The 27514-nt window shown below is 47.7% G+C and overlaps 2 protein-coding genes across 2 annotated transcripts; one reads left to right on the top strand and one right to left on the bottom strand.

Moving 5' to 3' along the window:
- Nucleotides 1-4807: 4807 nt before the first annotated feature.
- On the bottom strand, nt 4808-5767 carry LOC146349178 (olfactory receptor 51G2-like). Its single transcript, XM_084842119.1, has one exon. It carries the CDS (start codon nt 5765-5767, stop codon nt 4808-4810), a length of 960 nt encoding a protein of 319 aa, XP_084698245.1.
- A 20010-nt stretch (nt 5768-25777) lies between these two features.
- On the top strand, nt 25778-26794 carry LOC146349177 (olfactory receptor 52P1-like). Its single transcript, XM_084842118.1, has one exon. The coding sequence runs from the start codon at nt 25832-25834 to the stop codon at nt 26792-26794; it is 963 nt and encodes a 320-aa protein (XP_084698244.1). The 5' UTR covers nt 25778-25831.
- Nucleotides 26795-27514: the final 720 nt, after the last annotated feature.

Raw genomic sequence — 27514 nt, 5'->3', positions numbered from 1 at the left:
AACCCATTTCTTGTATTATAAACAATGGCGCTAGGAGAAGAAATGTTGAGGACTGCAACCCCACACAGGAGGGAGAGGAGGAGCCATTTCGTATGTGTCACAATATCTATAAAAACAATGTGCTGATGTAAATCGGGGCTTCTGGCTCTTTGGAAAAGATTCCAGCCTTAAGCCTGCATGTTAAATAAAGAAACCCTTTTTCCTTCACTCCGTGGTCTCTCTGACTCTGAGTTCTGCAACAGTAGGAAGTCAAGAAATTACCGGGATAACAGGTAAGCATGGCCTTGGTGTACAAAATGAAGCAGGACAAAGGCTAATAGAGTTTTGCCAAGAGAACACGCTGATCATAGCAAACACTCTTTTGCAACAGCACAAGAGGCGACTCTAGAAAGGGGAAGATATCTCCAACTGAATGCAGAGTTCCAGAGAATAGCAAGGAGAGACAAGAAGGCCTTCTTACATGAACAATGCAAAGAAATCGAGGAAAACAACAGAATGGGAAAGACTAGAGATCTCTTCAAGAACATTGGAGATCTCAAGGCAACGTTTTGTGCAAAGACAGGCATGATGAAGGACAAAGAAGGCAGGGACCTAACAGAAGCAGAAGAGATTAAGAAGAGGTGGAAAGAATACACAGAAGAACTATACAGGAAAGATCTGAATGTCCCTGATAGGACTGAACTTGAGCCGGACATCCTCGAGAGTGAAGTCAAGTGGGCTTTAGGAAGCATTAGTAACAACAAAGCAAGCGGAGATGACAGTATTCCATCTGAGCTATTTAAAATCCTAAAAGATGATGCTGTTAAAGTGCTGCACTCAATATGCCAACACATTTGGAACATTCAACAGTGGCCACAAGACCGGAAAAGGTCAGTTTACATTCCAATTCCAAAAAAGGGCAACGCAAAGAGTGTTCAAACTACTGTACAACTGTGCTCATTTCACATGCCAGCAAGGTGATGCTCAAAATCCTACAAGCTAGGCTTCAGCAGTATGCAAACCAAGAACTACTGGAAGTACAAGCTGGGTTTCGTAGAGGCAGAGGAACTAGAGATCAAATCGCCAACATTCGCTGGATCATGGAGAAAGCAAGAGAATGCCAGAAAAACGTCTATTTCTGCTTCATTGACTACGCTAAAGCCTTTGATTGTGTGGATCACAACAAACTCTGGCAAATTCTTAAAGGGATGGTAGTACCAGACCACCTTACCTGTCTCCTGAGAAACCTGTACGAGGGTCAAGAAGCAACAGTAAGAACCAGACATGGAACAACCGATTGGTTCAAAATTGGGAAAGGAGTACGACAAGGCTGTATATTGTTGCCCTGCTTATTTAACTTATATGCAGAGTACATCATGAGAAACGCCAGGTTGGATTGACCTGTGTTAATTTCACAGGTCAAAATTAAGATTGCCGGGAGAATTATCAACAACCTCAGATACGCAGACGATACCACCCCAATGGCAGAAAGCAAAGAGGATCTAAAGAGCCTCTTTGTTGAGGGTGAAAGTGGAGAGTCCAAAAGCTGGTTTGAAACTCAACATTAAAAAAACTAAGATCATGGTATCTGGCCCCATCACTTCCTGGTGTATAGAAGGGGAAGAAATGGAAGCAGTGACAGATTTTACTTTCTTGGGCTCCAAGATCACCGCAGACAGTGACTGTAGCCATGAAATTAAAAGATGCTTGCTCCTTGGGCGGAAAGCTATGGCAAACCTAGACAGCGTAGTAAGAAGCAGAGACATCACCTTGCCGACAAAGGTCCGCATAATCAAAGCTATGGTTTCCCCAGTAGCAACGTATGGCTGTAAGGGCTGGACTATAAGGAAGCTGAGCGCCGAAGAATTGATGCTTTCGAACTGTGGTGCTGGAGAAGACTCTTACGAGTCCCCTGGACTGCAAGGAGGTCAAATCAGTCAACCCTAAAGGAAATCAACCCTGACTGCTCATTGGAAGGACAGAGACTGAACCTGAAGCTGAAATATTTTGGCCACCTAATGTGAAGAGAAAACTCCCTGGAAAAGACTCTGATGCTGGGAAATTTTGAAGGCAAAAGGAGAAGGGGACGGCAGAGGATGAGATGGCTAGATAGCGTCACCGATGCAATGAACATGAACTTGAGCACACTCCAGGAGATTGCGGAGGACAGGAAGGCCTGGCGTGCTATGGTCCATGGGGTCACAAAGAGTCGGACGCGACTGAATGACTGAACAACAACAACAACGAACAACAGCAACGTATGTGACAATATAGAAGAAAAGGGGGAAATTGTTCAGATCAAGTAAGGTGAGCATAAAATCCCAACCCGGAACCTAAAATAAAACAGCAGCACGGAATACAAGACTCCCTGCCCTGCTTAAACAGCAAAAACAGAAGAGAATAAGCAAGTGTTTGTTTGGTTTTAGAGATGTTGCCAGATTGCTCCCCAACTGGAATCTGGGCTGCTAGCTTCCCTGAGCCAGTAGGTGTGTAGGCCACGTGCCTCCCAACTGGCCTCCAAAGCTGAGAATCCGGTGGGCTTCTCTGGGGAAAGAATTCCAGAGCTGGTGTGCCATCACAGAGAAGGCCCTGCTCTGAGCACTCTTTCAGAGGCCTGGTGCATGTCATCCTCCAGAGATCTCAAATGTAATGCCTTGATTGCCAATTAACTGCCCAGACAGCTTCCGCTTTTGGGCAGTATATAAATAAATAAATAAATAAATTGCCATACCAAATTATTTCTTTTATATTTATTTATTCAATTTATGAATGCCTGTTTTGCTTTCCTGCACAGGATTCCAAGGCCACATCTACATGGCATCGATTACATTGTTCGTTCCGTCGGAGGTGCGCAGTGTTAGCACTGCAAATTAGCAACTTGGGCAGGAGATGGGAGGGCTACAGCGGGCTTCCCAAGCTGGGAAGAGCAGAGAGTGCAGAGCTGGGGAGGAGGATGCGCAACTAGCATGTAGGGCTTGCTTGCAAGTAGATGTTCCTAACAAACCCCGCATACACATTTCTGAGGTGGGTGGGCAGGCAGGCAGCCACTGCCTCAGGAGATTGGGCCCGCGCTGAGAGCAGAGAGCACGGAGCTGGGGAGAAGGAGCATGCGAGTAGCACGTAGTCTCTTAGCTGCCCAATCCACAGGCTCAATTAGGGATGTTAGAGAAATCCGCCGTGGATTCAAATGAGGCCGGATTCTGTGGCAGACTGGCCCTACTTACCTCCGCTCCATGAGGATTCTGCGTGGGATAGCACTCGGCTGCTTGCTCGGCCGGAGCCGTTCTCCTCTGTGCCGATCACCATTTTTTTTATATGGCGATCGGGAGGATGAGCCCATAGACATACACAAATAGAGCCGTGAATCTTGCGTATAAGTCTATGTGTCCATAGGCTTATATGCAAGATTCATGGCTTAATTTTGTGTATAAGTCTCTGGCTTTCATCCTGCCAATCGCCTTAAAAAAAAAAAAAAAGGTGATCGGCGCAGAGGAGAACGGCTCTGGCCATCCAGGTAAGCGGCCCTCAAGCCGGGCGGCTCTGCAGAATCCTCACAGAGTGGAGCCGCTCCAGAGGATTCCAGGGGGAGGAAAGGATCGCCTCCCCCCCCCGGACGGATTCCCCACCGGAACGGATGGTGGGGAGTCCATGCATCCCTAGGCTCAGTGAAGGGCTTCTGAGTTCATGTTTACGAAAATCCTCTGCCTGGGCACCCACCCTTCCTCAGCTTCGCAGCTGCGAATCCACAGGCGTTTCGGAGGTGTGTTCCTTTGTAATGGCACATCTCTACTCTCAAGCTCGATACTTAATGAGAGAGGCAGCGATGTGGAACGGAAGGCCATGAGTTACGTATTTGCCCCTCTGGTCTCCCCCCGCCCAGGCTACTTTCCCTTCCACCAGCCCACTTCTACATGCCTCTGTAACTGCGGAGCTGAGAAGGAGGAGGGGCACCAGTAACGGAAGGGACAGGCCGCTCAATCCACCGCAGTGAACCTGAAGCAAGTGAAAACTTCGCAGCAAATGGACTCAGAAAACCTGGATTTCTCTGTGAAAACCACAGTTGGGCTACGAAGTGGGGACTGCATCATCTGTCGCAAAGATCTTCCCTTCGAAATGGCACCAGGGGAAATGGCTCATGTAGATGAGGCCCAAGACAACCGTAGCCTCTGCTTCCTCTTTGCAAATCAGTATTTTCCACTGAAGTCACATAATACATGTTTAACCCACCATGTTGGCCACTCCCTGACACCGGGAAGCTCTGGCACCATGGCCTAACACCCGCCAGCCTTATTTATATATTTATTAGATTTATATCCCGTTTTCCCACTAAAAATAATGCTCAAGGTGGCTCACAATAAAAAAAAAACGATAAGATACTGAACTATAACAAAAACCTAAAAAAAAATCAACTTAAAACACAATTCAAATGACATGAATAAAAAAGAAATAAGCAGCAACCACCAGTTAACACCTGCATAAGCAAACAGGTCTAGTTATAAGCCAAACACCTCCCAGAATAGAAGCATCTTTGCCAGCTGGCAGAAAGACAGGAGAGAGGGAGCTTGCCTGGCCTCCCTCAGCAGGGAGTTCCAGAGCCTGGGAGCAGCCACTGAGGAGGCCCGTCTTGCATCCCCACCGGACATGCCTCCAAAGGTGGTGGGACAGAGGAAAGGCCTCTCCTTGGGGTCTTAAAACTCAGGCAGGCTCATGTGGAAGAAAGTGGTCTTTCAAGAATGCCTTCTCCCTCTCTGAACTGCATGCATGGCTGAAAAACATTTCATGGGTGATTTAAAAATCTGACCCACTAAGTTTAGCCGCTAGGACTCCTTCACCTCAAGGCTCTCAGCATCTTTTCCCAGTTCCGGAACTTCATGGTTATCCGGGTGCGGATCTGCTTGGTTTTCACACTGTACACAATGGGGTTCATCAGAGGAGGCACCAAGAGATAGACATTGGCAATGAGGGTGTAAACCATGGGGGGAACATGCTTCCCGTATCGGTGGATCATGGTCAGGCCAAGCATGGGGACATAGAAAGTGAGGACAGCGCAGACGTGGGAGATGCACGTGCTCAGCGACTTGAAGCGCTCCTGCTTGGAGGCCACCCCCAGCACAGTTCTGAGGATCATGAAGTATGACAAGACGAGCAAGAGCGAATCTACAGCTGTGGATGAGAGCATCACCAGCAAGCCGTAAATGCTGCTGATCCTTCTGTCTGAGAGTGCAGCTTTCATAATATCTTGGTGCACGCAGAACGAATATGAGAGCACATTCACTCTTCCATACTGCAGCCTCTTCAGGAGGAAGGAAGCTGGGAAGACAAGGAGGGCACCCCGGATGGCAACCCCCACCCCAATCCTGATGATGATTTTGTGGGTCAAGATGGTTGCGTATCTCAGAGGGTTCCAGATGGCCACCAAGCGATCAAAAGCCATGGCCAGCAGAATGCCTGACTCCGCAATAGACAAGGTGTGGATGAAGTACATCTGGATCAGGCAGGTATTAAAATCGATCACACGCTGGTTGAACCAAAGGACACTCAGCATGGTGGGCAAAGTGACGGAGGACAAGCCCAAGTCCGAGAGCGCCAGCATGGAGAGGAAGCAGTACATGGGCTCATGGAGGGCTTGGTCCGTCCGGACGATGAAGAGGATGGTGCAGTTCCCCGCAATGGCCCCGAGGTACATGGAGCAGATGGGGATGGAAAGCCAGATGTGGTGTTTTTCTAGCCCAGGAAAGCCTGTGAGGAGGAAAATCGGAAGGCTGGAGACTGAGTGGTTGGTGGACATGATGCTATTTCTGTTAGTCCTGGATTTATCTGCTCACTGTAAAGGGAAGACACAATTAAGTAATTCAGGCGGTCCTAGAATCCTAGAATCATAGACTAGTAGGGCTGGAAGGGCCTACAAGGCCATCGAGTCCAACCCCCTGCTCAATGCAGGCATCCAAGTCAGAGCATCCCTGACAGATGGCTGTCCAGCCTCATCTTGAACGCCTCCAGGGTGGGAGAGCCCACCACCTTCCTCTTTGAAAGACTGGCATTCATCATGTGTTATTTTTCCGTGTACTCAGAATCAAATGCCTTCCCTCATGTCCTCATGTTTGACCTCTGCGCCAGCCAGCACCCCCACTTGCGCTCATTGTCCTCAGTGCGCAGGACAGGAAGGCCTGGCATGTTATGGTCCATGGGGTCACGAAGAGTCGGACACGACTGAAAGACTGAACAACAAGAGATGTGAAGGCCCAGAAAAAAAAACCAAAAATGCGGGGGGGACCACTTTTTCCCAGGACCATTTTTGGTTTTTTTTCCGAAAAATTGGAAATATTGAACAGCTTTGGATTATGAAATATTTTATTTTAGAATTTAAGACAATGTGTTTATATACTGTTACCAAGCCTTCATCTGCCTCCCCCCCCTGCCCACCATGTTTTCTGAAAACTATGTAATAAGAAGACTTTTATAGAAACTCTAGAGGTGTAATATGCCTGGAAAGAATGAAGCCATGGGGGGAAATGTTTTTTTAATCCTCTCTGTAAGATTCTCAGCATAGTGATTTCCTCTATTTCATATTAAAATTATTGATCATATTTTACTGATCGACATTTTGGGATACTCCAAGTCATGCTCAGTTTCTCAACATATGAACAGAGCCACCATATCATAATATGGGAGAAAATGTACATTCTTGGCAGTGTGGGTTTTGTTTTTGGACTTGTCTTCCTCTGCCTCCAGTCCTTCCTGCTTCTTCTGGCTTCTAGGATGATTCAGACATTGCAGGGACTACTGAAAGTTCCCTCTGGTCAGATATAAACTAGTAATATAAAATATGTTATGTGTAACTTGGTTTGCTCATAAAATTAACCATGCTTGTTATATTCAATTTTAAAAATATAGTTTATTCAGACAATAATTGCGAATTTACTAACTGACTTCACTTTTTAAAGTTTTCAGATATAATGATGATTTTATGAGCAAACCATGTTGTACGTAATATAACTTTGGGAACATAAAGGCTGCTTTACGTTCCTCAAGCAACCTTCCTCAACCTGGTGCCCTACAGGTGTTTTGGACGACAATGCCCAGCATTCCTGGCCATTCCCTATGCTGCCTGAGGATGATGGGAGCTGAAGTCCAAAGTATCTGGAGGGCACCAGGTTGGGGAAGGCTGTCCTAAGGCAACAAAATGACTTTAAATCTTTAAAGAATGCTAAAAAAAAAAGTTTTGCTTATTTTTCTATTTTTTCCAAAATTTCCATTTTTTTCTGGAAAAAACAGGAAAAAATTCCCATGGGTTTTTTTCCCCCATGGCTTCAAAATTTCCAGAAATCTTGCAGCTCTAGGAAGAAGTGGTCTATACCTGGAAGGAGGCTGGGTTTTTGCTCTTGGAGAAAGGGCAGAATAACAAGTTCCAGTAAGTATGCGAGACACAAAGGCAGCCGTGCTGGCTATGAAACGACTTCCAAAACCCAAAGGGTGCGCTGCCCTTCCTGGCCAGCTGCTCACGCTTTTGCAATCTCCAGGTCTCTTTGTCAGGCAAGATGGACATTCTGCACGTCTCAAGTAAAACGGCCTGTGTGAGTCTTTGCAAACAACTTTCTGGCCAGGTCTCTCTATTAAAACTTGCAAATGTGAACTCTTACCTCAGGATGACAACCACAGAAGCACCCAAAAATAAATATTATGCTGGTTTTTACCCTTCCTGTTTAAGCCAGATGGAAGGAAAAAATGATTAGCCAGTCTACCTTTTACCAGTTTAACCTTTTAAGTATTTTGAACACCTTTGAAAGCTTGGGACCCAGAAACCCCCAATGTTGTGTGGGAATTGTGTGTGGGAGGGGGAGGCAACTTTTGTCTCAGAAGGGAGACAGCGGATGAAGTCTGTCCTGCCAGGCCTCGGTGGCTGACTTTTGATCTCCTCAGGGAGGCCTTTGTTTAAGACCGTTGTCAGGAACCTCTGACAGCCTTCCTCACCCGGCCTGCGATAGCGAGAGATACTTATGCCAAAACCCCACCAACCCTGCCCAGCCTTTCCTCCCATCATGACAGAGAAAGAAAAGCCATTTTCGTCTTTCTTCTGTCCTGGCACCTGGGCCATGTCTGCACGACAACGGAAGGAGAAGCTAATGGAGGAGTACCGGATTTTTAAAAAGGAATCAGCTTTGCTGCGCTTTGGTCCCTGCAGGGCTCCACGAGCAGGTTCTCCACACCAGTAAAAATCGCTTCACAGAACATACTTCCTGGTGGGGGTGGAGTGAGCGTCAGCTGACTGGCAGGGGCTGCTCAACCAAAAAGAGAGGCTCCCCGGCTCCTTTCCCCCGAAGGTTCAGATGCACCTGCATTTCAGGAGCAAGCCTCATTGAGCACAATGGGAGTTACTTCTGAGCAGACACACATATGCCTGTGCTGGGAAAAGGGGGGCACAAAGACAGAAACCAGACCCCATTTTAACCTGCAGGATCTCTATAACAAAGGATGGAAGTAGTTTCTTCCTAATGTAATAAACCAAACTAAGGAGAATTGGAGCCTCAAGATCGCACTTAGGGAACTGGGCTTTAAGCTGTGCCACGTCAATTGAGGGGGATCTCTGTAAGTTCTGTGGGCATTCAGAGGGCAAGCCTCATTCAGCACAATGGGAGTTACTACTGAGGAGACACTAGTGGGTTTGTGCAGGGATGGGAAACACACAGGAAACACCCCTTGACCAGGATCATGGTGAAAGGCACTCCCCTCCCTGGGCAGGGCTAGCATACCCGAGGTCAATGTGGGGATTGGGGCACACGGCACCTATATTGCGGAGAACCTGACTTAAGAAAAAGAATCGGACTTTAAGCAGTCTCAGGAAATCTGGTTTTTCGGCGATAAGCTGCTGGATGGTCACGGCATCATGTATCCCTAACGACCTCCACACGCAGCCAGTTCAAAGTAAATCACTCGTGGAAACCCAACTTGTTTTCTTTTCTTTTAGTTCCTCTATCCTGAGAGGAGGGATAAAAAGAGCACTCCACACTGCTGGATTTTTGAAGGATTCTTTCCATCCAGGAAGGACCCACACACTTGTTGCTCAGAAGAGCAGCTCCCCGCCTTTCCTACTCTCTTTCTTCCAGAAGAAACTCAGAGCTTCCAGTGCTCACAATTCAGCAGAGAAGAGGCAAATCTCTGCATTAAATTCTATTTTCCCTCTGACTGGCCCACAAGCGAGTTAGGTCTTCTTCTCTGTTTTTCCTAATATTCCACCCATAAGAACATAAGATGAGCCCTGCTGGATTAGACCAAGGGTCCATGTAGTCCAGCATTCTGTTCACACAGTGGCCGACCAGCTGTCGACCAGGAACCCACAAGCAGAACATGAACACAATAGCACCCTCCCACCCATGGTCCCCAGCAACTGGTGTACATAGGCTCACTGCCTCTGGTACTGGAGGTAGCACATAGCCATCAAGACTAGAAGCCATTGATAGCCTTTTCCTCCAGGAATTTGGCTAACCCACTTTTAAAGCCATCCAAATTGGTGGCCATCACTACATCTTGTGGTAGCAAATTCCATAGTTTGACTCTGACTGTGTGAAGAAGGACTTCCTTTTATCTCTTCTGAACCTCCCAGCAATCAGGTTCAGGGGATGACCCCTTTGGGTTCTAGTATTTTGGGAGAGGGAGAAAAATGTCTCCCTTTCCACATTCTCCACACCAGGCATCATTTTGTACACCTCTATCATGGCTCCCCTGACCCTCCTTTTTCGAAGCTAAACAATCCCAGCTGTTGTAACCTTCCCTCACAGGGGAGATGCTCCAGCCCCCTGATCATTTTAGTTGCCCTTTTCTGCACTTTTTCCAGATCGACAATATCCTTCTTTAGGTGTGGTCACCAGAACTGTTCCAAGTGTGGTCGCACCATAGATTTATATATGGGCAGTATGATATTGGCAGTTTTATTCTCAGTTCCTTTTCTAATTATACTTAACATGGAGTCTGCCTTTTTTTTACAGCGGCCACACACCGTGTTGACATCTTCCCTGAGCTGTCCACCACAGCTCCAAGATCTCTTTCTTGGTCAGTCACTGCTAGCTCAGATCCCATCAGGTTATATTTGAAGTTGGGGTTTTTTGCCCCAACGTGCATCACTTTACACTTGCTTACACTGAACCGCACTTGCCACTTGGATGCCCATTCTCCCAGTCTGGAGGGATCCTTTTGGAGCTTCTCGCAATCCCTTCGTGTTTTAACCACCCTAAATAATTTGGTGTCATTCACAAACTTGGCCACTTCACAGCTCACTCCTAATTCCTGATCATTTATGAACAGGTTGAAGAGCATTGGTCCCAATATTCCAGGAAGCCTTCCTTGACTGACCAGCCACATTTTTTATCGGTACTCTGTTTTCTAAAATAACAATTTTTAATACTGTGTTTTATTTCTTTTATGTTTTTTTCATTCATCTTGTATTGCTTACTGCTTCGGAATCTGTTTAGATGTGGAGTGATATATAAATGCTGCGAATAAATAAATAAATTTGCTGACGGGGATGTTGCATTGTGCTGGGCACCCAGAGGCTTGCCGTGCTGTGTGAAGCCGGGCAGCAGGGCTGTTTGAGGGTTAGACAACCCTCAAAAAAGCCATGGCTTGTTTTAGGATTATTCGAGGGTCGTCTAATCCTCAAACACCCCCTGCTGCCTGGGCTGCCATGACATGACAAGGCACAGCAAGACGGGCGCCTGTGGGTGCAGCACCCCCCAGAGGCCACCTGATCCACAATGGGCTGCTGCGATTTGCGAACAGGCTCATGCTTTGCTGGAAAGAGACTCACGACCCCCGGCTACGGGCCGGCATTTGCCTTCCCCTTCAAAGGCTAGTTTTCGCTTCGACGCCAGCTGCTACCTTTTCGCTCAGTGTTGAACTAAAACTGTTCTCTTTGAAGCGCCACACTTCCATCGCTCCGTTTCAAATCCACACACACAATTTTCTGTGTATTCCATTGTATTTACCTTTACTACTGATTTTAACCTTCTCAATGTTAATGTCTTTTGGATGTCTGCTTCTGATTCCCCTGCGGTGTGATTTTAATTCATTTTAAATTCTTCTTGAATAAAATAAGGGATTAAGTTCAAGCATCTCACCTGTGTCCTCTATCTCAGCTTGTGGATCAACAGATATTCTTACATGCCCAGAGTTCAACACCAAAAGGTCCCTCATGGGTGTGCTTGGTTTACATGTATGTGATATGTGCATGTCCATGTAAATTAAAGTATACTTCTTAACAGTAGTCCCACCCCATGCACCTAGTTTTGGGATGACCTCACCAAAGAGGCTTACCTGGCACCTCCTTCAGTGTCCTTTCAGCACAAGGCAAAGATCACTTAAATCTTGCTGTGGCCGCTCTTCAGAACATCTTAACTTTTAGGTTTTATTCCCTGCCCTTTGCTTTTGGTCTTAATTTAGTGTTTGTTTTAATGCTCATTACATGTTATTGCATTACTCTTTTATTGTTGTTGCTTTAGCTTGTTTTTATCTTGTGAGCCACCCTGAGAACTTTTATTATAGGCCTAGGGCCTATCAATATCAATCAATCCGCCAGTCCCATCAGTTTCTATATTTCCCAGGCCCTGAGCACCTTCCAGTAGCAAAAACCACTCCCGACAGGTTTACCTTAGCTGTGCTCACTCACTCACTCCCTCACACACACACTAAGGGGGGGGGGGGCAGAGCGAGAGGTTGCATCCTGTTTTAGTCTGGGTTCTGGAATACAAGAATGATGTTGAATGGGCGAAAGAAGAGTAAAGAAAACATGTTCACAATCCTACCAATATGAAAAGGTGGGCTTCACGTGGGGGGCGGGGGCAGAGCTCACCGGTAGACCGCATGCTTTGCATGGATGACTTCCCAGGCACCATCCAGGTATCTCCCATTAAAAGGGTCACAGGTTGCAGGTTTGGGAAAGGGATCCATCCGGGCCAGAGATTCTGGAGAACAGCAGCCCATAGAAGTAGATAGAAGTGGCCACCTAGGCAGGCAGGCCTTAGGGGTGGGTGAGCTGGGCGCTTGCCCACGGCAAGTGTTCTTTGAATGTACTGTCTGCAGTGCACTAGGGTGGCAAAAGGCAACTGTCTGTGACCTTTCTTTCAAGGTTCTATGGGTTGTTTGGGTACTAACTACAAAAATGATCTTCCTTCAATTAGCTTTAAACTTGGTAGCCCCATTGAGAGCATCTGAAAAATAAATGGAGCAAAGAATAAAAGGAACATGGCGGTCGGAGTCTACTACCAGCCACCCAATCAAGGAGAAGATGAGGATGAAACTTTTGAAAAGCAAATAGCCAATGTTTTAAGGAAGCATGATGTAGTAGTCATGGGGGACTTCAATTTCCCCGATATTTGTTGGGAGACAAATTCTGCAAAACATGGCCCCTCCAGGAAATGCCTGAGTTGTGTGGCGGATCACTTCCTCCTACAGTAAGAGGAGGAAGGAACTAGAGGATCGGCTATCCTTGACTTGATCCTAACCAACAGAGATGACTAAGTGGATAAAGTAGCAGTTACAGGAAGTCTAGGGGAAAGCAACCATGTTGTACTTGAGTTCTTGGTGCTAAGGGAAGCAAAAGACGAGTGTAGTCATGTACCCTGGATTTTAGGAAAGCTGATTTTAATAAACTCAGAACGATGATCAGTAAGGTCCCATGGCAAGCGACGCTAACGAGAAAAGGAGTCCAAGATGGGTGGGAGCTTTTAAAAAAGGAAATTCTCAAGGCACAATTACAAACCATTCCAACAAGAAGAAAAAGTGAAAGACAACAGAAGAAGCCAATGTGGCTTCACAAAAAGCTTAAGGATGACCTGAAAACAGAAAAGGCCACATATAGGAAGTGGAAGGAAGGCCAAGCTACAAAAGAAGAGTACAGGCAGGTAGCACAGAATTGCAGGGATGGAGTCAGGAAGGCTAAAGCTGAGAACGAAGCTGAGGTTAGCGAGGGATGCTAAAAACAACAAAAAGGCTTTCTTCAGCTACGTGCATAGTAAAAGGCAGAGGAAAGAAATGGTGGTTCAGCTATTAAATAAGGATGGCAAAATGATAACAGATGACAAAGAAAAGGCAGAGGTGCTCATTTCTTACTTTGGCTCAGTCTTCTCCCAAAAGAGGGTCTATGACCCCTCTGGCAAAGGCGAAGTGCAGGCTGAAGGGGCAGGATTGCAGCTTGAGATCGATAGGCATATGGTCAAGGAACACCTAATGAGTTCAAATCTCCAGGGCCAGATGAACTGCATCCTAGAGTCATAAAGGAATTGGCAGAAGAACTCTCAGAGTCACTGTCTATTCTCTCTGAGAAATCATGGAGGACGGGGGAAGTGCCAGATGACTGGAGGAGCACTAATGTTGTTCCTATCTTCAAAAAGGGTAAAAAGGAGGAACCTGGGAACTACAGACCAGTCAGTCTGACATCAATCCCTGGGAAAATTCTGGAGCAGATGATAAATGAATCCATCTGGAAGGACCTTGACAACAATGCCGTGATTACTCAAAGGCAACATGGATTTGTCAAAAACAAGTCCTGCCAGACAAGTCTGATCCTATTTTTTGATCAAGTAACCTCCCTTGTAGACCGTGGGAATGCTGTAGACATCATATACCTCGACTTCAGCAAAGCTTTCGACAAAGTGCCCCATGATCTCCTGATGAGCAAACTAGCTCAAAGTGGGCTAGATGAAACAACGATCCGGTGGATCCACAGTTGGCTACAGAATCGGACTCAAAAGAGTGCTTATCAATGGGATCTTCTCCAAGTGGGGAGAGGTAACGAGTGGGGTACCGCAGGGCTCAGTCCTGGGCCCAGCGCTCTTCCACATTTTTATGAATGACTTGGAGGAGGAGGTGCAGGGAATGCTGATCCAATTTGCAGATGACACAAAATTGGGCAGGATAGCTAATACCTTGGAAGACAGAAACAAAATTCAAAGTGATCTGGATAGGCTGGAGCGCTGGGCAAAAAACAACAGAATGACATTGAATAGGGATAAATGCCAAGTTCTGCACCTAGGAAAAAGAAACCAAATGCACAGTTACAAGATGGGGGATACGTGGCTCAACAACACTATGAGTGAGAAGGATCTTGGAATTGTTGTTGATCACAAGCTGAATATGAGCCAACAATGTGATGTGGCTGCAAAAAAGGCAAATGCTCTTTTGGGCTGCATTCATAGAAGCATCGCTTCCAAATCCCGGGAAGTACTCATTCCCCTCTACTCAGCACTGGTTAGGCCTCATCTGGAGTTCTGTGTCCAGTTCTGGGCACCACACTTTAAGAAGGATGCAGACAAACTGGAGAGGGTTCAGAGGAGGGCAACAAAGATGATCAGGGGACTGGAAACAAAGCCCTCTGAAGAGAGACTGAAAGAACTGGGCATGTTTCGCCTTGAGAAGAGAAGACTGAGGGGAGATAGGATAGCGCTCTTCAAGTCCTTGAAAGGTTGTCCCAGAGAGGAAGGCCAGGATCTCTTCTCGATCATCCCAGAGTGCAGGACACGGAATAATGGGCTCAAGTGACAGGAAGCCAGATTCCGGCTGAACATCAGGAAAAACTTCCTGACTGTTAGAGCAATACGACAATGGAACCAATGACCTAGGGAGGTGGTGGGCTCTCCCGCACTGGAGGCCTTCAAGACGAGGCTGGACAGCCATCTGTCAGGGATGCTCTGACTTGGACTCCTGCATTGAGCAGGGCGTTGGACTCGGTGTCCTTGTAGGCCCCTTCCAACCCTACTATTCTACGGTTCTATGATTCTATGTTCCTTTTTCAATTTCCACTCTGATGTCATTTGCGCTAGGTGAAAATCAGTGGAATGCAGCTTTACACTGAGGCAATGTTACTGAGCGCTTCGCACTTCAAATACTGAAAACGCTATGAGCGCTACATAAATCATAATAAAATAAAGCCATGACCTGTAAGAAGTCCACTGGATACCTCTTTTGTTTATTATTTTTAATAATAGGAAATGATACAAAACAAAAAATATTATAGGTAAAACCCGTGATAGTTCTGCTGAGTTGCATCATGCGCTGCCACTGCTCAGGATGTGCCTTTCGAACTTGGCTTGTGCAAAGTGTAGCCCAGTGGCTGAGAGATCCAGGTTTTGAGCAATGTTGCTCTCGATGGACGTCACACCTGCACCAGGCCCATAAATCCTCCGGGTGGCCCTGCGCACCTGACTATGGGGTCGGGGGGTGGGGGAGCAGCAAGGGCCCTCCTCTCCGGCGGGGCTACTCACCCCGGGCCGGCCCTCTCCCAGGCCAGAAGGGCCAGAGGTCTGACTCAGTAGAAGGCCGTTCCGCATGTTCATATGGACTGAGAGTCAGGATTCTTCTTTCTCTGTGGCCTTTGAGGACAGAGTAAGCGGGAGGGAGGGAGGGAGAAGGAAATTGTAGGGAGAATAGTCAGATGCTAAAATGAAACACATTGCCAAGAAAATGTTCCCCCATCTCTGGAAGATTTGGCAAAAGTGTCAGAAAAATAATGACTGAGAGAACAAAGGTGAGAAATTGCTGACGGAGCAATTCTCTACCCACAGCAGGCAAAGTGACTCACCCAGTGGCTGCCCAGGCGCTGAAGCAGAGTTTTCTGCAGCTCACAGCAACTCAGGCACGGCTCTCCCGCTGGCTGTGCCCATCCGTGTCTGCCGTGTGCTCTGGCACATGCTGCGGGAGGATTTATGGGCTGCGGTTTACCCCTCCCCCACAGGGATGGCCTGCTTAGCAGGGTCTCTTGGGGGTCTCTGCCTCTCTCTTGGCTCCTCCAGGAGGATTGCTCTGCTTTTGCTTAGTTCAATGCGCGCTGCAGAGGAAGCGTGGGAAGGCAATACAGCCTCCACCCGCGGGGCCCTTTTAACATCCCATCCCCTGCAGGGCTTTTGCTCCCTGCCACCTCTGCTGCGGGCAGGTAGGGTGTGACCGGGGAGCACCAGAGCCTCTACACCATAGCAGGAGTGCTACTCGTCAGCTCTTTGACCTGGCTGTTCCATATTTCTGCCTTGGGTCAGCTCTCCAGGGGATTGAACCACGCGGATTAGGGAAATGGGCCTCCTGAGTCAGACGGATGGCTCAGCCAGCCCAACATCCTCTCCTGCACCTGGCACCTGCTCCCATGGTCTCCGGCCGAGATGAGCCTTTCCTGGGCCTCTTGCTAAGATCCTTTTCACTGGAAAGGTTGGAGAGTGAAGCTGGGACCTTCTGCACGTACAAAGCATCGTGCGTGCTGCCACTATGCTGTAAGCTCACCCTTTGCTGGATATGAGTCAGGGGTTTAGAAATCCATTTGCTACTGAGCAGCATGTAAAATTGCTTCCGGCATTGTTAATATACAGACTGCCTATTTCTCTCTGTGGTCCACCAGTCAAAGGACTTAATATTTTCATAAATGAAGAATCTAACATTTTCCCTTTTCTTGCATCCAGCAGCCCCAGGGGCAGCTGCAGGTCCTTCCTGCAACCATCACATGTCCTGCAGACCCTAATTTGAATGTCTGCAGACCCCTCTTCCCCCATTCCATCTTGGCATGCAGAACATGCAGACAATGTAACTTTACCATCAGGTCAACTTTTTTTCCCCATCCCCTATGCTCCCCACTTTGCTTTCTATAACATTGTGCCTGATGAAGAGTTCTGAAGATCTCGAAAGCTTGCACACTTTTTGTGATCTTTTAGTTGGCCTAATAGAGGTATTACACTAGTATGGGTTTTAGAAAAATGTGATTGTCACTGTCAGTACTTTCTGCATTTAATTTCCTCTTCCTAGTTTTTTCAGTAGGGTTGGAATCTGCTTGGATAAAAAACACCTTGGAGAAGAGTGATTTTGATAAGAAAAATGGCCTGTGGAGAAAGAGAAAAGCATATTTCCCTCCCCTGCCCTGCATGCAAACTTTTTATCCAGACTGTAGTTTCCTGCAGCTGCTCTGGGTTAAATTCTCATCATCATCACCCATTAGGGTGTGGAACAACACAACTAATAGTCACATGGAGTTTGAGCATTGCGGAAACCTGGTGGAATGGGGAGAACCGGTGGGATATGGTCATCTCTCAATACAGACGGACAAGGAAGGGCGTCCTTGGAGGGCCGTTACCCTGTATGTCAAAGAGCTCATCGTGTCAAGCAGACTAGAACACCAAAAAGGGGTAGGCCCTTCCACAGAGGCACTGTGGGTGGCAATGTTGTTGTTGTTGTTCAGTCGTTCAGTCGTGTCCGCCTCTTCGTGACCCCATGGACCAGAGCATGGTCTGGTGATCGACAACAATTCCAAGATCCTTCTCGCTTGCAGTGTGGTTGAGCCAAGTATCCCCCATCTTGTAACTGTGCATTTGGTTTCTTTTTCCTAGGTGCAGAACTTGGCATTTATCCCTATTAAATGTCATTCTGTTGTTTTCTGCCCAGCGCTCCAGTCTATCCAGATCACTTTGAATTTTGTTTCTGTCTTCCAAAGTATCAGCTATCCCGCCCAATTGATCAGCATTCCCTGCACCTCCAAGTCATTCATAAAAATGTTGAAGAGCACTGGGCCCAGGACTGAGGCCTGCGGTACCCCACTCGTTACCTCTCCCCAGTTTGAGAAGGTCCCATTGAGAAGCACTCTTTGAGTCCGATTCTGTAGCCAACTGTGGATCCACCGGATCGTTGTTTCATCTAGCCCACTTTGAGCTAGTTTGCTCATCAGGAGATCATGGGGCACTTTGTCGAAAGCTTTGCTGAAGTTGAGGTATATGCTGTCTACAGCATTCCCACAGTCTACAAGGGAGGTTACTTGATCAAAAAATGAGATCAGATATTTGAGCTTCAGCTTCAGTATCTGTCCTTCCAATGAGCACTCAGGGTTGATTTCCTTTCGGATGGACTGATTTTACCTCCTTGCAGTCCAGGGGACTCGTAAGAGTCTTCTCCAGCACCACAGTTCGAAGGCATCAATTCTTCAGCACTCAGCCTTCCTTATAGTCCAGTTCTCACAGCCATACGTTGCTACTGGGAAAACCATAGCTTTGATTATACGAACCTTTGTTGGCAAGGTGATATCTCTGCTTCTTACTATGCTGTCTAGGTTTGCAAAGCTTTCCTCCCAAGGAGCAAGCGTCTTTTAATTTCATGGCTACAGTCACCATCTGCAGTCATCTTGGAGCCCAAGAAAATAAAATCTGTCACTGCTTCCATTTCTTCACCTTCTATATGCCAGGAAGTGATGGGGCCAGATGCCATGATCTTCGTTTTTTTAATGTGGAGTTTCAAACCAGCTTTTGCACTCTCCACTTTCACCCTCAACAAGAGGTGCTTTAGATCCTCTTCGCTTTCTGCCATTAGGGTGATATCATCTGCGTATCTGAGGTTGTTGACAATTCTCCCGGCAATCTTAATTCCAACCTGTGATTCATCCAACTCGGTGTTTCTCATGATGTACTCTGCATATAAGTTAAATAAGCAAGGTGACAATATACAGCCTTGTCATACTCCTTTCCCAATTTTGAACCAATCGGTTGTTCCATGTCTGGTTCTTACTGTTGCTTCTTGGCCCTCGTACAGGCTTCTCAGGAGACAGGTAAGGTGGTCTGGTACTCCCATCTCTTTAAGAATTTGCCAGAGTTTGTTGTGACCCACACAATCAAAGGCTTTAGCGTAGTCAATGAAGCAGAAATAGACATTTTTCTGGCATTCTCTTGTTTTCTCCATGATCCAGCGAATGTTGGCGATTTGATCTCTAGTTCCTCTGCTTTTCCCACCCTTTTGTTGACTATGAGCGCTACTCCATTTCTTCTAAGGGACTCTTGCCCACAGTAGTAGATATGATGGTCACCTGAATTAAATTCACCCATGCTTGTCCATTTCAGTTCATTGATTCCCAAGATGTCGATGTTCAATCTTGCCATCTCATGTTTGACCACCTCCAGCTTACCTTGATTCATTGACCTTACATTCCAGGCTCCTAAACAATATTGTTCTTTACAGCATCGGATTTTCTTTTCACCACCAGACACATCCACAGCTGAGTGTCCTTTCGGCTTTGGCCCAGCCGCTTCACTCTTTCTGGCGCTACTTGGAAATCCCCTCTGCTCTTCCCCAGTAGTATATTGGACACCTTCGGCCACCTTCGGGGCTCATCTTCCGGCGTCATCTCTTTTAGCCTTGTGATACGTTCATGGGGTTTTCTTGGAAAGAATACTGGAGTGGGTTGCCATTTCCTTCTCCAGTGGACCACATTTTGTCAGAACTCTCTGCCATGACCTGTGCGTCTTGGGTGGCCCTGCACGGCATAGCTTATGGCTTCACGGAGTTACGCAAGCCCCTTCGCTACAACAAGGCAGTGGTCCATGAAGGGAGTGGGTGGCAATACCAGGCTCCAAAACTAATTTAGTGCTAGGAACATGCTATCATCCCCTAGACCAGAATGTTGAGGGTGACCTTGAGATGAAAAATGAAATTGGGGAGGCCTCCAAATGAGGAAGTGTTGTAACAACAGGTGACTTCAATTACCCCCACTTTGACTGGATAAATGCATGTTCCAGTCAAGACAAAGAGGCTACATTTCTTGATGCCCGGAATGACTGTGCCCAAGGACAGTTGGTCATGGAACCGACCAGAGGGGAGGGGACCTTGGATTTAATCCTAAATGGTGTCGCCCAGGACCGAGTACGAAATGTAAATGTTGTTGAACCAATTGGAAAGAGTGACCATAGTACTATCAGATTTAATGTATGTTGAAGTGGAGAATTGCCAAGGCAGTCCAACACAGTCCCATTTGACTTCAAAAGAGGACACATCTCTAAAATGAGGGAATTTTATACTTATACTTTATATAATGTATTTTAAAGGCTTTTAATTTTTGTGAACTGGCCAGAGAGCTTCAGCTCTGCGGCGGTATAGGAATATAATAAATGAAATGAAATGAAACTGGTGAAAAGGAAGTTGAAAGGGGGAGCCAAGAGGATTAAATTCCTTCCACATCCTTAGATGTTATTCAAAACTACAATAATAGTAGCTCAAATAAAATGTATACCACAGATTAGGAACAGTAGTACTGAGTCCAAGAGGTCACCAGCATGGTTAATGAACAGTGTCAAGGAAGGTATTAGAGAAAAGAGAGCTTCCTTCAGAGAATGAAAGTCTTACCCAAGTGAGGAAAACAAAAAGAAGCACAAGCTTGCAAAAAGGAGATGCAAGTAGACAATAAGAGATGCAAAAAAGCATTTTGAAGAGCATATTGCTAGCAACATCAAGACCAACAATAAATAATTCATAGAATCATAGAATAGTAGGGTTGGAAGGGGCCTACAAGGCCATCGAGTCCAACCCCCTGCTCAATGCAGGAATCCAAGTCAGAGCATCCCCGACAAATGGCTGTCCAGCCTCGTCTTGAAGGCCTCCAGTGTGGGAGAGCCCACCACCTCCCCAGGTAATTGGTTCCATTGTCATATTGCTCTGACACTCTGGAAGTTTTTCCTGATGTTCAGCCGGAATCTGGCTTCCTGTAACTTGAGCCCATTATTCCATGTCCTGCACTCTGGGATGATCAAGAGGAGATCCTGGCCTTCTTCTCTGTGACAACCTTTCAAGTACTTGAAGAGTGCTATCATATCTCCCCTCAGTCTTCTCTTCTCAAGGCTAAACATGCCCAGTTCTTTCAGTCCCTCTTCATAGGGCTTTGTTTCCAGTCTCCTGATCATCTTTGTTGCCCTCCTCTGAACCCTCTCCAGTTTGTCTGCATCTTTCTTAAAGTGTGGTGTCCAGAACTGGACACAGTACTCCAGATGAGGCCTAACCAGTGCTGAGTAGAGGGGAACGAGTACTTCCCGGGATTTGGAAGCGATGCTTCTATGAATGCAGCCCAAAAGAGCATTTGCCTTTTTTGCAGCCACATCACATTGTTGGCTCATATTCAGCTTGTGATCGACAACAATTCCAAGATCCTTCTCGCTCGTAGTGTGGTTGAGCCACGTATCCCCCATCTTGTAACTGTGCATTTGGTTTCTTTTTCCTAGGTGCAGAACTTGGCATTTGTCCCTATTAAATGCCATTCTGTTGTTTTCTGCCCAGCGCTCCAGTCTATCCAGATCACGTGGAATTTTGTTTCTGTCTTCCAAAGTATTAGCTATCCCTCCCAATTTTGTGTCATCTGCAAATTTGATCAGCATATATTTAATAATTATTAAATTAATAATTATTTAATAAATTTAAATAATAATTATTTAAATATATCTGAAGCAGAAAACCAGCTGGGGAGGCAGTTGTCCTTCTACATGCTTACTGGTTTTATCTTTAATAATGTTTTCAACCAATTTACCCAGAACAGATGTTAAGCTAACCGGCCTGTAATTTCCCAGATCCCCCCTGGATCCCTTTTTGAAAATTTGTTTTACATTAGCCATCTTCCAGTCCTCTAGTATAGAGGCTGATCTTAGGGACATGTTGCATATTTTGGTTAGAAGATCAGCAATTTCATGTTTGAGTTCTTTGAGGGTATCTCTAGGATGGATACCATCTGGGCCTGGTGATGTATTTGCTTTCAGTTGATCAATAGGGTTGAGAACTTCATCTTTTGTCAGCACTATTTGCCTCAGTTCCTCAGACTCCCTTCCTGAAAACATGAGTTCAGGCACAGGTATCTGTCCTAGATCTTCTGCAGTGAAGGCGGATGAGAAGAATTCATTCAGTTTCTCTGCAATCTCTTTGTCCTCCTTCAGTACTCTTTTACGCTATTGTCATCCAATGGTCCAACTGCTTTGCCATGGACCTCTCAGACCTGGAGCCCTGATTTACTGTATGAGAGCATGCCATAGCATTTGTATATTTGGGGAGGGCCCCTGGCTCACTGATAGAGCTCCTGCTTTACATGCAGAAGGTCCTGGGTTCAATCCCCAAGAGCATCTCCAGTAAATATGGTTGGGTGGCGGGTGATGAGAAAAATGGTGCAGTCACTGCCAGTCAGAGTAGGCGATACTGGCCTATTCAGGTGGCCAAATAGTCCAGCGTATCCCAGTATTGGGCCTGAAAGCCAATAGCGTATGTTCCTACTGTAATATACTCAACTCTCATTTCCAGATGAAAGCTTAATGCCAGTCGGGCTTCTAGGTGCTTCTGAAGGAGGCTCTGGCTTTGGCAAACCTTCAAGGGAAGGGAGTGCCCCAGGAAGGCCTCCCCCCTGCCCTGGCAGTCCAGCCTTGGCCCAGGACTAAGAGCTTGCGATGGCAGGATGCAGAGGAGGAGGACGGCCGCAGCAGGAGGCAGCTGCCAAGGCCTGGGCAGCAATTTGGGGATCTAAAGGTCAAGAGTGAACTAACCTTTTCAGAGCTGAGGGACCGCCCTCGACATGCCCTTGTGACATTTCTGCAGTCTTAGCAACGATTCTTTTTTACTTAAGGAGATGATGAGAAAAGATCCATGTTCACCTGGTGCATTGCCAAAGGTGTGGGGAAGGAGAAGGGAAGGGTGGCTCCGGGCCAAGCCAGCGGTTGGTTCTCTGGTGTGAGTGTCTGTCGTTTCTGCTACAAAGCCAGGTGAGGGCTCACAGAGCAGCTGTAGAATTTGTGCTGAGCTGCGCTTTTGTGCAACTGTCTTCACCCGAACAGATCAGGAGGCAACTCAAGGGCCCCAGGCTTGTGAGGGCACCAACGAAGCTGCCCTGTGATGTGAGGGGTGGGCCCCAAGACCCCGCCCACCTCACCGTGGCTGCTGGGGTTGTGCAGTGGCGTGGCTGGGAGTGCCAGGTGATTGCGTCATTGCGAGTTGGGAGGTTTGCAGACAAGAGGAGCATAAAACTCAGTGGCGCAGTGGCACCAGGCCTCGCGGGGACATAGTGCCAGCACCTTATGATGATCAGGGATGCTGATGTCATCCCCCCCCATCCCCTCTGTCCCCTCTGAACCTAGCTGCAATTCTCACAGTAGCTGGGAAAGAAATGGATTTCCCCAGCAACCGTTTATTGTTCCCTGTTGCAATGGAAAGTATTTTGGGGTGGCTTGGCCTGGAATGGGCAATGAAGATGCCTTAGCTTTTCCAAACACCTGCTCTTGGTGGAGATGAAAACTGTTAGAAATGGTTTGTTGATGTGGATCAACACGGCTGCCTGCATTTTTGGCCTCTCCTTGCGGGTGCATCTGCACTTCAAAATTTGCCTCTGTGCCACTGACAAAACTGCTTCCTCCATCCTTCCCCACTGTGCTTTTGTGTGTATTGTGAGATGTCAAACCTGACACTTAGTAAGGGCATACTTAGCTTCAGGATCTGTGACTGAGCCTGCACAGATGATTGGAGCATACCCAGAAAAAGCACACTGTGGAGCCTGCAGAGATGTGTTCTCCCGTGCTACATCAGCCCTGATGGGAGAGACTTCCCTTTCCTCTCGATTCATGCGGGAGGACAGATGTGGTGAGTTCAGTCTCATTCGAAAACCAAAGGCTACAGCCACCAGTGCCTGGATACTGACTGGATCGCACCACGACTGCAGCGCCCCTCCTGGGATTGGCTGTCCTCCCATCCACAGGGAAGCCCCATGTCTGAACCACAATTAGATGCAAGTGGGAGAAGGAGCTGGCACAGCAGCAGCCCCAGTGGAACTCAGGACCATCATATAAGGCATCATGAAGCCCTGAAGGGTCAAAGCAGCCCATGCCCAGGAAGGACTCGCGAGGCTCGCGCTCAGGGCAACTTGGTGCCAAGGACCTCCTTGCATTCCCCATCACCTTGCCACTGTCCTTTTCTTCCGACTGCTGCACTTGCTCCTACCTGGAAAGAATATTGAGGCCTCCCTTTCAGAAAGCCACAATTCTATGCCCTGGTTGTGGCCTGGACCTCACTGCGGAGGGACGTGATGGAAAAGGCTGCAAAGCATGGCTTCAAAGAGTTCGGCCGTGTCATTTGAGGGAGGAGCCATGGCACAGTGGCGGAGCCCCCGCTCTCCATGCAGAAGGCCCCCGGTTCGATCCCCGGCATCTCCAGGTAGGGCTGGAAGGAATCTGGCCTGAAGCCCTGGAGAACCGCTGCTGCCAGCCAGCGCAGACAATCCTGGGCTAGAGGGACCAATCCAGGGCCTGGCTCAGCAGAAGGCGGCTTCTGAAGGCCTCAGTGGCTCAGCCTGGCTTTGGCCAGTTATCACGGCCTTGCTGTTGGTAATTTGGAAACACTATAATGGGACTGAAGTTCATGCAAGAGGGCCTGCATGAAAACATCCAAAATGTCCTTGCTAAACGATACCAATTAAAATGGTTTTTAGATATATGTTGTCAGTGTGTGTGCTATCTGTTTCTATGTGTTTATGTAAATAGTTTTTGTAGTTTGTATAATGTCATTTTAATGGCTTTTAATTTTTGTGAACCATCCAGAGAGCTCCAGCTATGGGGTGGTATAGAAACAGAATAAATGAAATGAAATGAAATGAAATGAAATGAATACCATGCAGACTGCACAAGGTACCAAAAGTTCTGGATCCCTTGCACTGTTGTGCTTCAGCATTCTGTTCATTTCACGGGTGCAGCAGCTGTTAACAGATGTTTGGGATGTTCTCTTTTCTGCTGCAGGATGTTTGCGCTGCTGCCACGTTTTGACGTCTTGTGCAACCTGATGCTGTTGTTCAGCCAAGTGCTTCTGGACTGGTGCTTCTTTTCTCTGCAATTCATGTCCTGGATCTTCTGAAATACCCTCTTAGTTGGGTTGCTGCTGCCTTTGGAGAGAGAGCAGCTGTGGCTTCTGTTTTGCAGTGGCAAGCACTCATTTGGCTTGTGACAGTCCTGCAGCCAGCCAGCCAGCTAGCCACTGGTCAACAGAAGCCATGGCTTCATCAGAAGGGGTTAATGGAAACACAACAGTGCCGAGACAGTGATACCTGGTCCAAAAGGTGAACACGGCAGGCACAAAAACACTCCGCATAGACCCAGGAGGTCAGTGATTACGAGGAATGCAATATGTGCTGCATTGTATGCTGTTGCTGATGCTGTTACCATCAATGTGCATGGCGCTGCCCAGAGGTGCTTCCAATCTGCAACTTGCCCCAGGCGAAGGCACAGGAGATGGGGTGCGAGGTGGAGACCGAGGGGAGGTGACAGGGCGAGGAGACACAGCTGCTGGTTCACTTACACACGCAGGCACTGTGACAGCCAGCTGCATTCCAGGAAGGAAGCGGGGGGGGGGGGGTGAGCCAAAGGCTTCCTGGACAGGGCTCTGGAGGACGTGAAGAGAGGTGGCCCCAGGCTGGTGGCAGCGAGAGGCAGCCAGGGGGGAGTGGCATCTCTGGAGGGAGCAGGAGACTTTCGGGCAGCAGTGGGGAGCGGAGGAACTGGAGGAGCAAAGGTTATGAGCAGGGAGGGGCTGGAAGGCAAGAGCAGAGAGGGGAGGCAGCATCTAGGAGCGGGCAGGGAGCCAGTGGAGGGGGCACAGGAGGGCTCAGAGGGACAACGAGGGGAGACATGAGTGGCAGGACCAAGGTGAGATAACGCAAGACCAGAGAGGAGCCAATATATGTCTGCGAAACGGTGGGTTTTAAAAGGATAACCCTGCAAAGACAAAAAGCACCCTACAATAACTCCAACGGGAGGGGTGTCCCAGGTGTATTTTAAAGTGCAAAAAACAGATGTTAATTAGGAGGTGGAGAAAAGTGGCGTGGCCATGCTGAAGGGGCGTCAAGGTCAGGCGGCAGGTCCGGCTCGCCAAGAAGGGCAGCCTGATTTTAGCAGCGACTGTGAAATAGCCAGGCTTGGGCTATGGACGGGGCGGAGGAGGCGGGGGGGGACCCTCTTCAGCACGGGGGATGTTCTGTGATGGCCATTAGCTCTTCCTCCCCTTCAGGCCGGTCCTCCCTCCCAGCCAGGGCCAGCGACATGGAGCAGCCGATGCCACGCTGGCCCTGATGGAGGCTCCCAACGGCACGGCTGTCCTGGGCCAGGTCTCATTCCTCCTGGTGGGCATCCCTGGGCTGGAGGCCCTTCACGCCTGGATCGGCATCCCGCTCTGCGTCACGTTTGTTCTGACCTTGCTGGGGAACCTCACCATCCTCTTCATCATCAAGACAGAGCCGGCCCTCCACAAGCCCATGTACCTCTTCCTGTCTATGCTAGCCATCAATGACCTGGTCCTCAGCACCTCCACCCTGCCCAAGATGCTGAACATCATGTGGGCAGGTTCAGGGGAGATTGGCTTTGATGCCTGCCTGGTGCAGATGTACTTCATCCACACCTTCTCCATCATGGAGTCTGCCATCTTGTTGGCAATGGCCTTTGACCGCTATGTGGCCATCTGTCACCCTCTGCACTACGCTACCATCCTCAGCAACCCGGTGGTGGCCAAGATGGGGTTGGCAGCCACTGCCCGTGGTGTGATCATGGTCATCCCTTGCCCCATACTCATCAAAAGACTGCCGTACTGTTTTCACAGGGTCATCGAGCACACCTACTGCGAGCACATGGCGGTGGTCAAGTTGGCCTGTGCCAACACCATCATCAACCGGACCTACGGAATCTGTGTGGCCCTCTTGGTGGTGATAGTGGACCTGGGACTCATTGCCACCTCTTACACTATGATCCTCTACGCGGTCTTCCGGCTTTCATCACGAGACGCGCGTGCCAAGGCCCTTGGTACATGTGCAGCCCACACCTGCACTATCTTGGTAACGTATGTGCCTGCCCTGTTCACCTTCCTGACTCACCGCATTGGCAAAAATGTGCCTCCCTACATCCACATCCTGCTAGCCAGCCTGTACCTTTTGCTGCCACCCATGGTGAACCCACTTGTGTATGGTCTGAAGACACAGCAGATCCGTCAGCGGGTGCTTGGCCTTTTCAGCCAAAGGAAGGAGGTGCTCATACAGCATTAGAGCCTCCTCATCCACCAGATGGGAAGGACCCTTGTCCATGGAGCATCCCTTGTATTTGGGTTACAACTGCAGCAGGTGACCAATGTTGGAGGTTTCAGAAGGGCAAGGTGGATGGTGGTCTGCCAACTGGTGGTCCAACAATTGTGGGGGGCAGTTGGGAAGAAATATTACTTCAAATTAAGAAGAAATAGTGCTAGATCCTCCATACAACCCTTTTGATTATTTTGTTATGTCAGGAAAATAGAAAATTGGTGATCAGTATGCTAATTACAGGAAGAAATGAAAGCTTCTATAAGGGAAATTGAAGAGCTGTTCAGGTGATCTTGGAGCCCATTATTAGTTGATAAGATGTAAGGAAGAGAAAGAAAAAGGAAGTCTTATTGATGAATAAATGAATGTGTGTCCTCCTGCAGTAGAAGAGGTGGTCAGAACGTTCTTGTAGGAATAAGAAGTGCTCCGTATATAATGCCTGTTGTTGGTTTTAGTACTCACTCTGTGTTCCAACTACCATATTTGTGGTGTAATTATGACTGTCTATTGATCTGTGGTTTAATGATAAGCAATAAAAATGTTTATTCATTTATTTTATATGTACCCCACCTTTCCACCAAGAAAAATGGCACTCAAGCGGACATGAAGTGTAAGATTGTTAGAGATACATTTTGTGGTTCTGCAAGCACCTATTTCTGCAAACAGTTGAACAAGAATTATGAAATAATA

Source organism: Heloderma suspectum, chromosome 3 (assembly GCF_057233095.1).
Source record: "Heloderma suspectum isolate Gila_16-S chromosome 3, 16-S_ref, whole genome shotgun sequence".
Lineage (NCBI taxonomy): Eukaryota > Metazoa > Chordata > Lepidosauria > Squamata > Helodermatidae > Heloderma > Heloderma suspectum.
This window is presented reverse-complemented; position numbering and strand designations above follow the sequence as displayed.

What these genes read in the sequence shown, in the direction of transcription:
- LOC146349177 (XM_084842118.1), top strand. Translation starts at nt 25,832, where the DNA reads ATGGAGGCTCCCAACGGCACGGCTGTCCTGGGCCAGGTCTCATTCCTC.
- LOC146349178 (XM_084842119.1), bottom strand. Translation starts at nt 5,767, where the DNA reads ATGTCCACCAACCACTCAGTCTCCAGCCTTCCGATTTTCCTCCTCACA.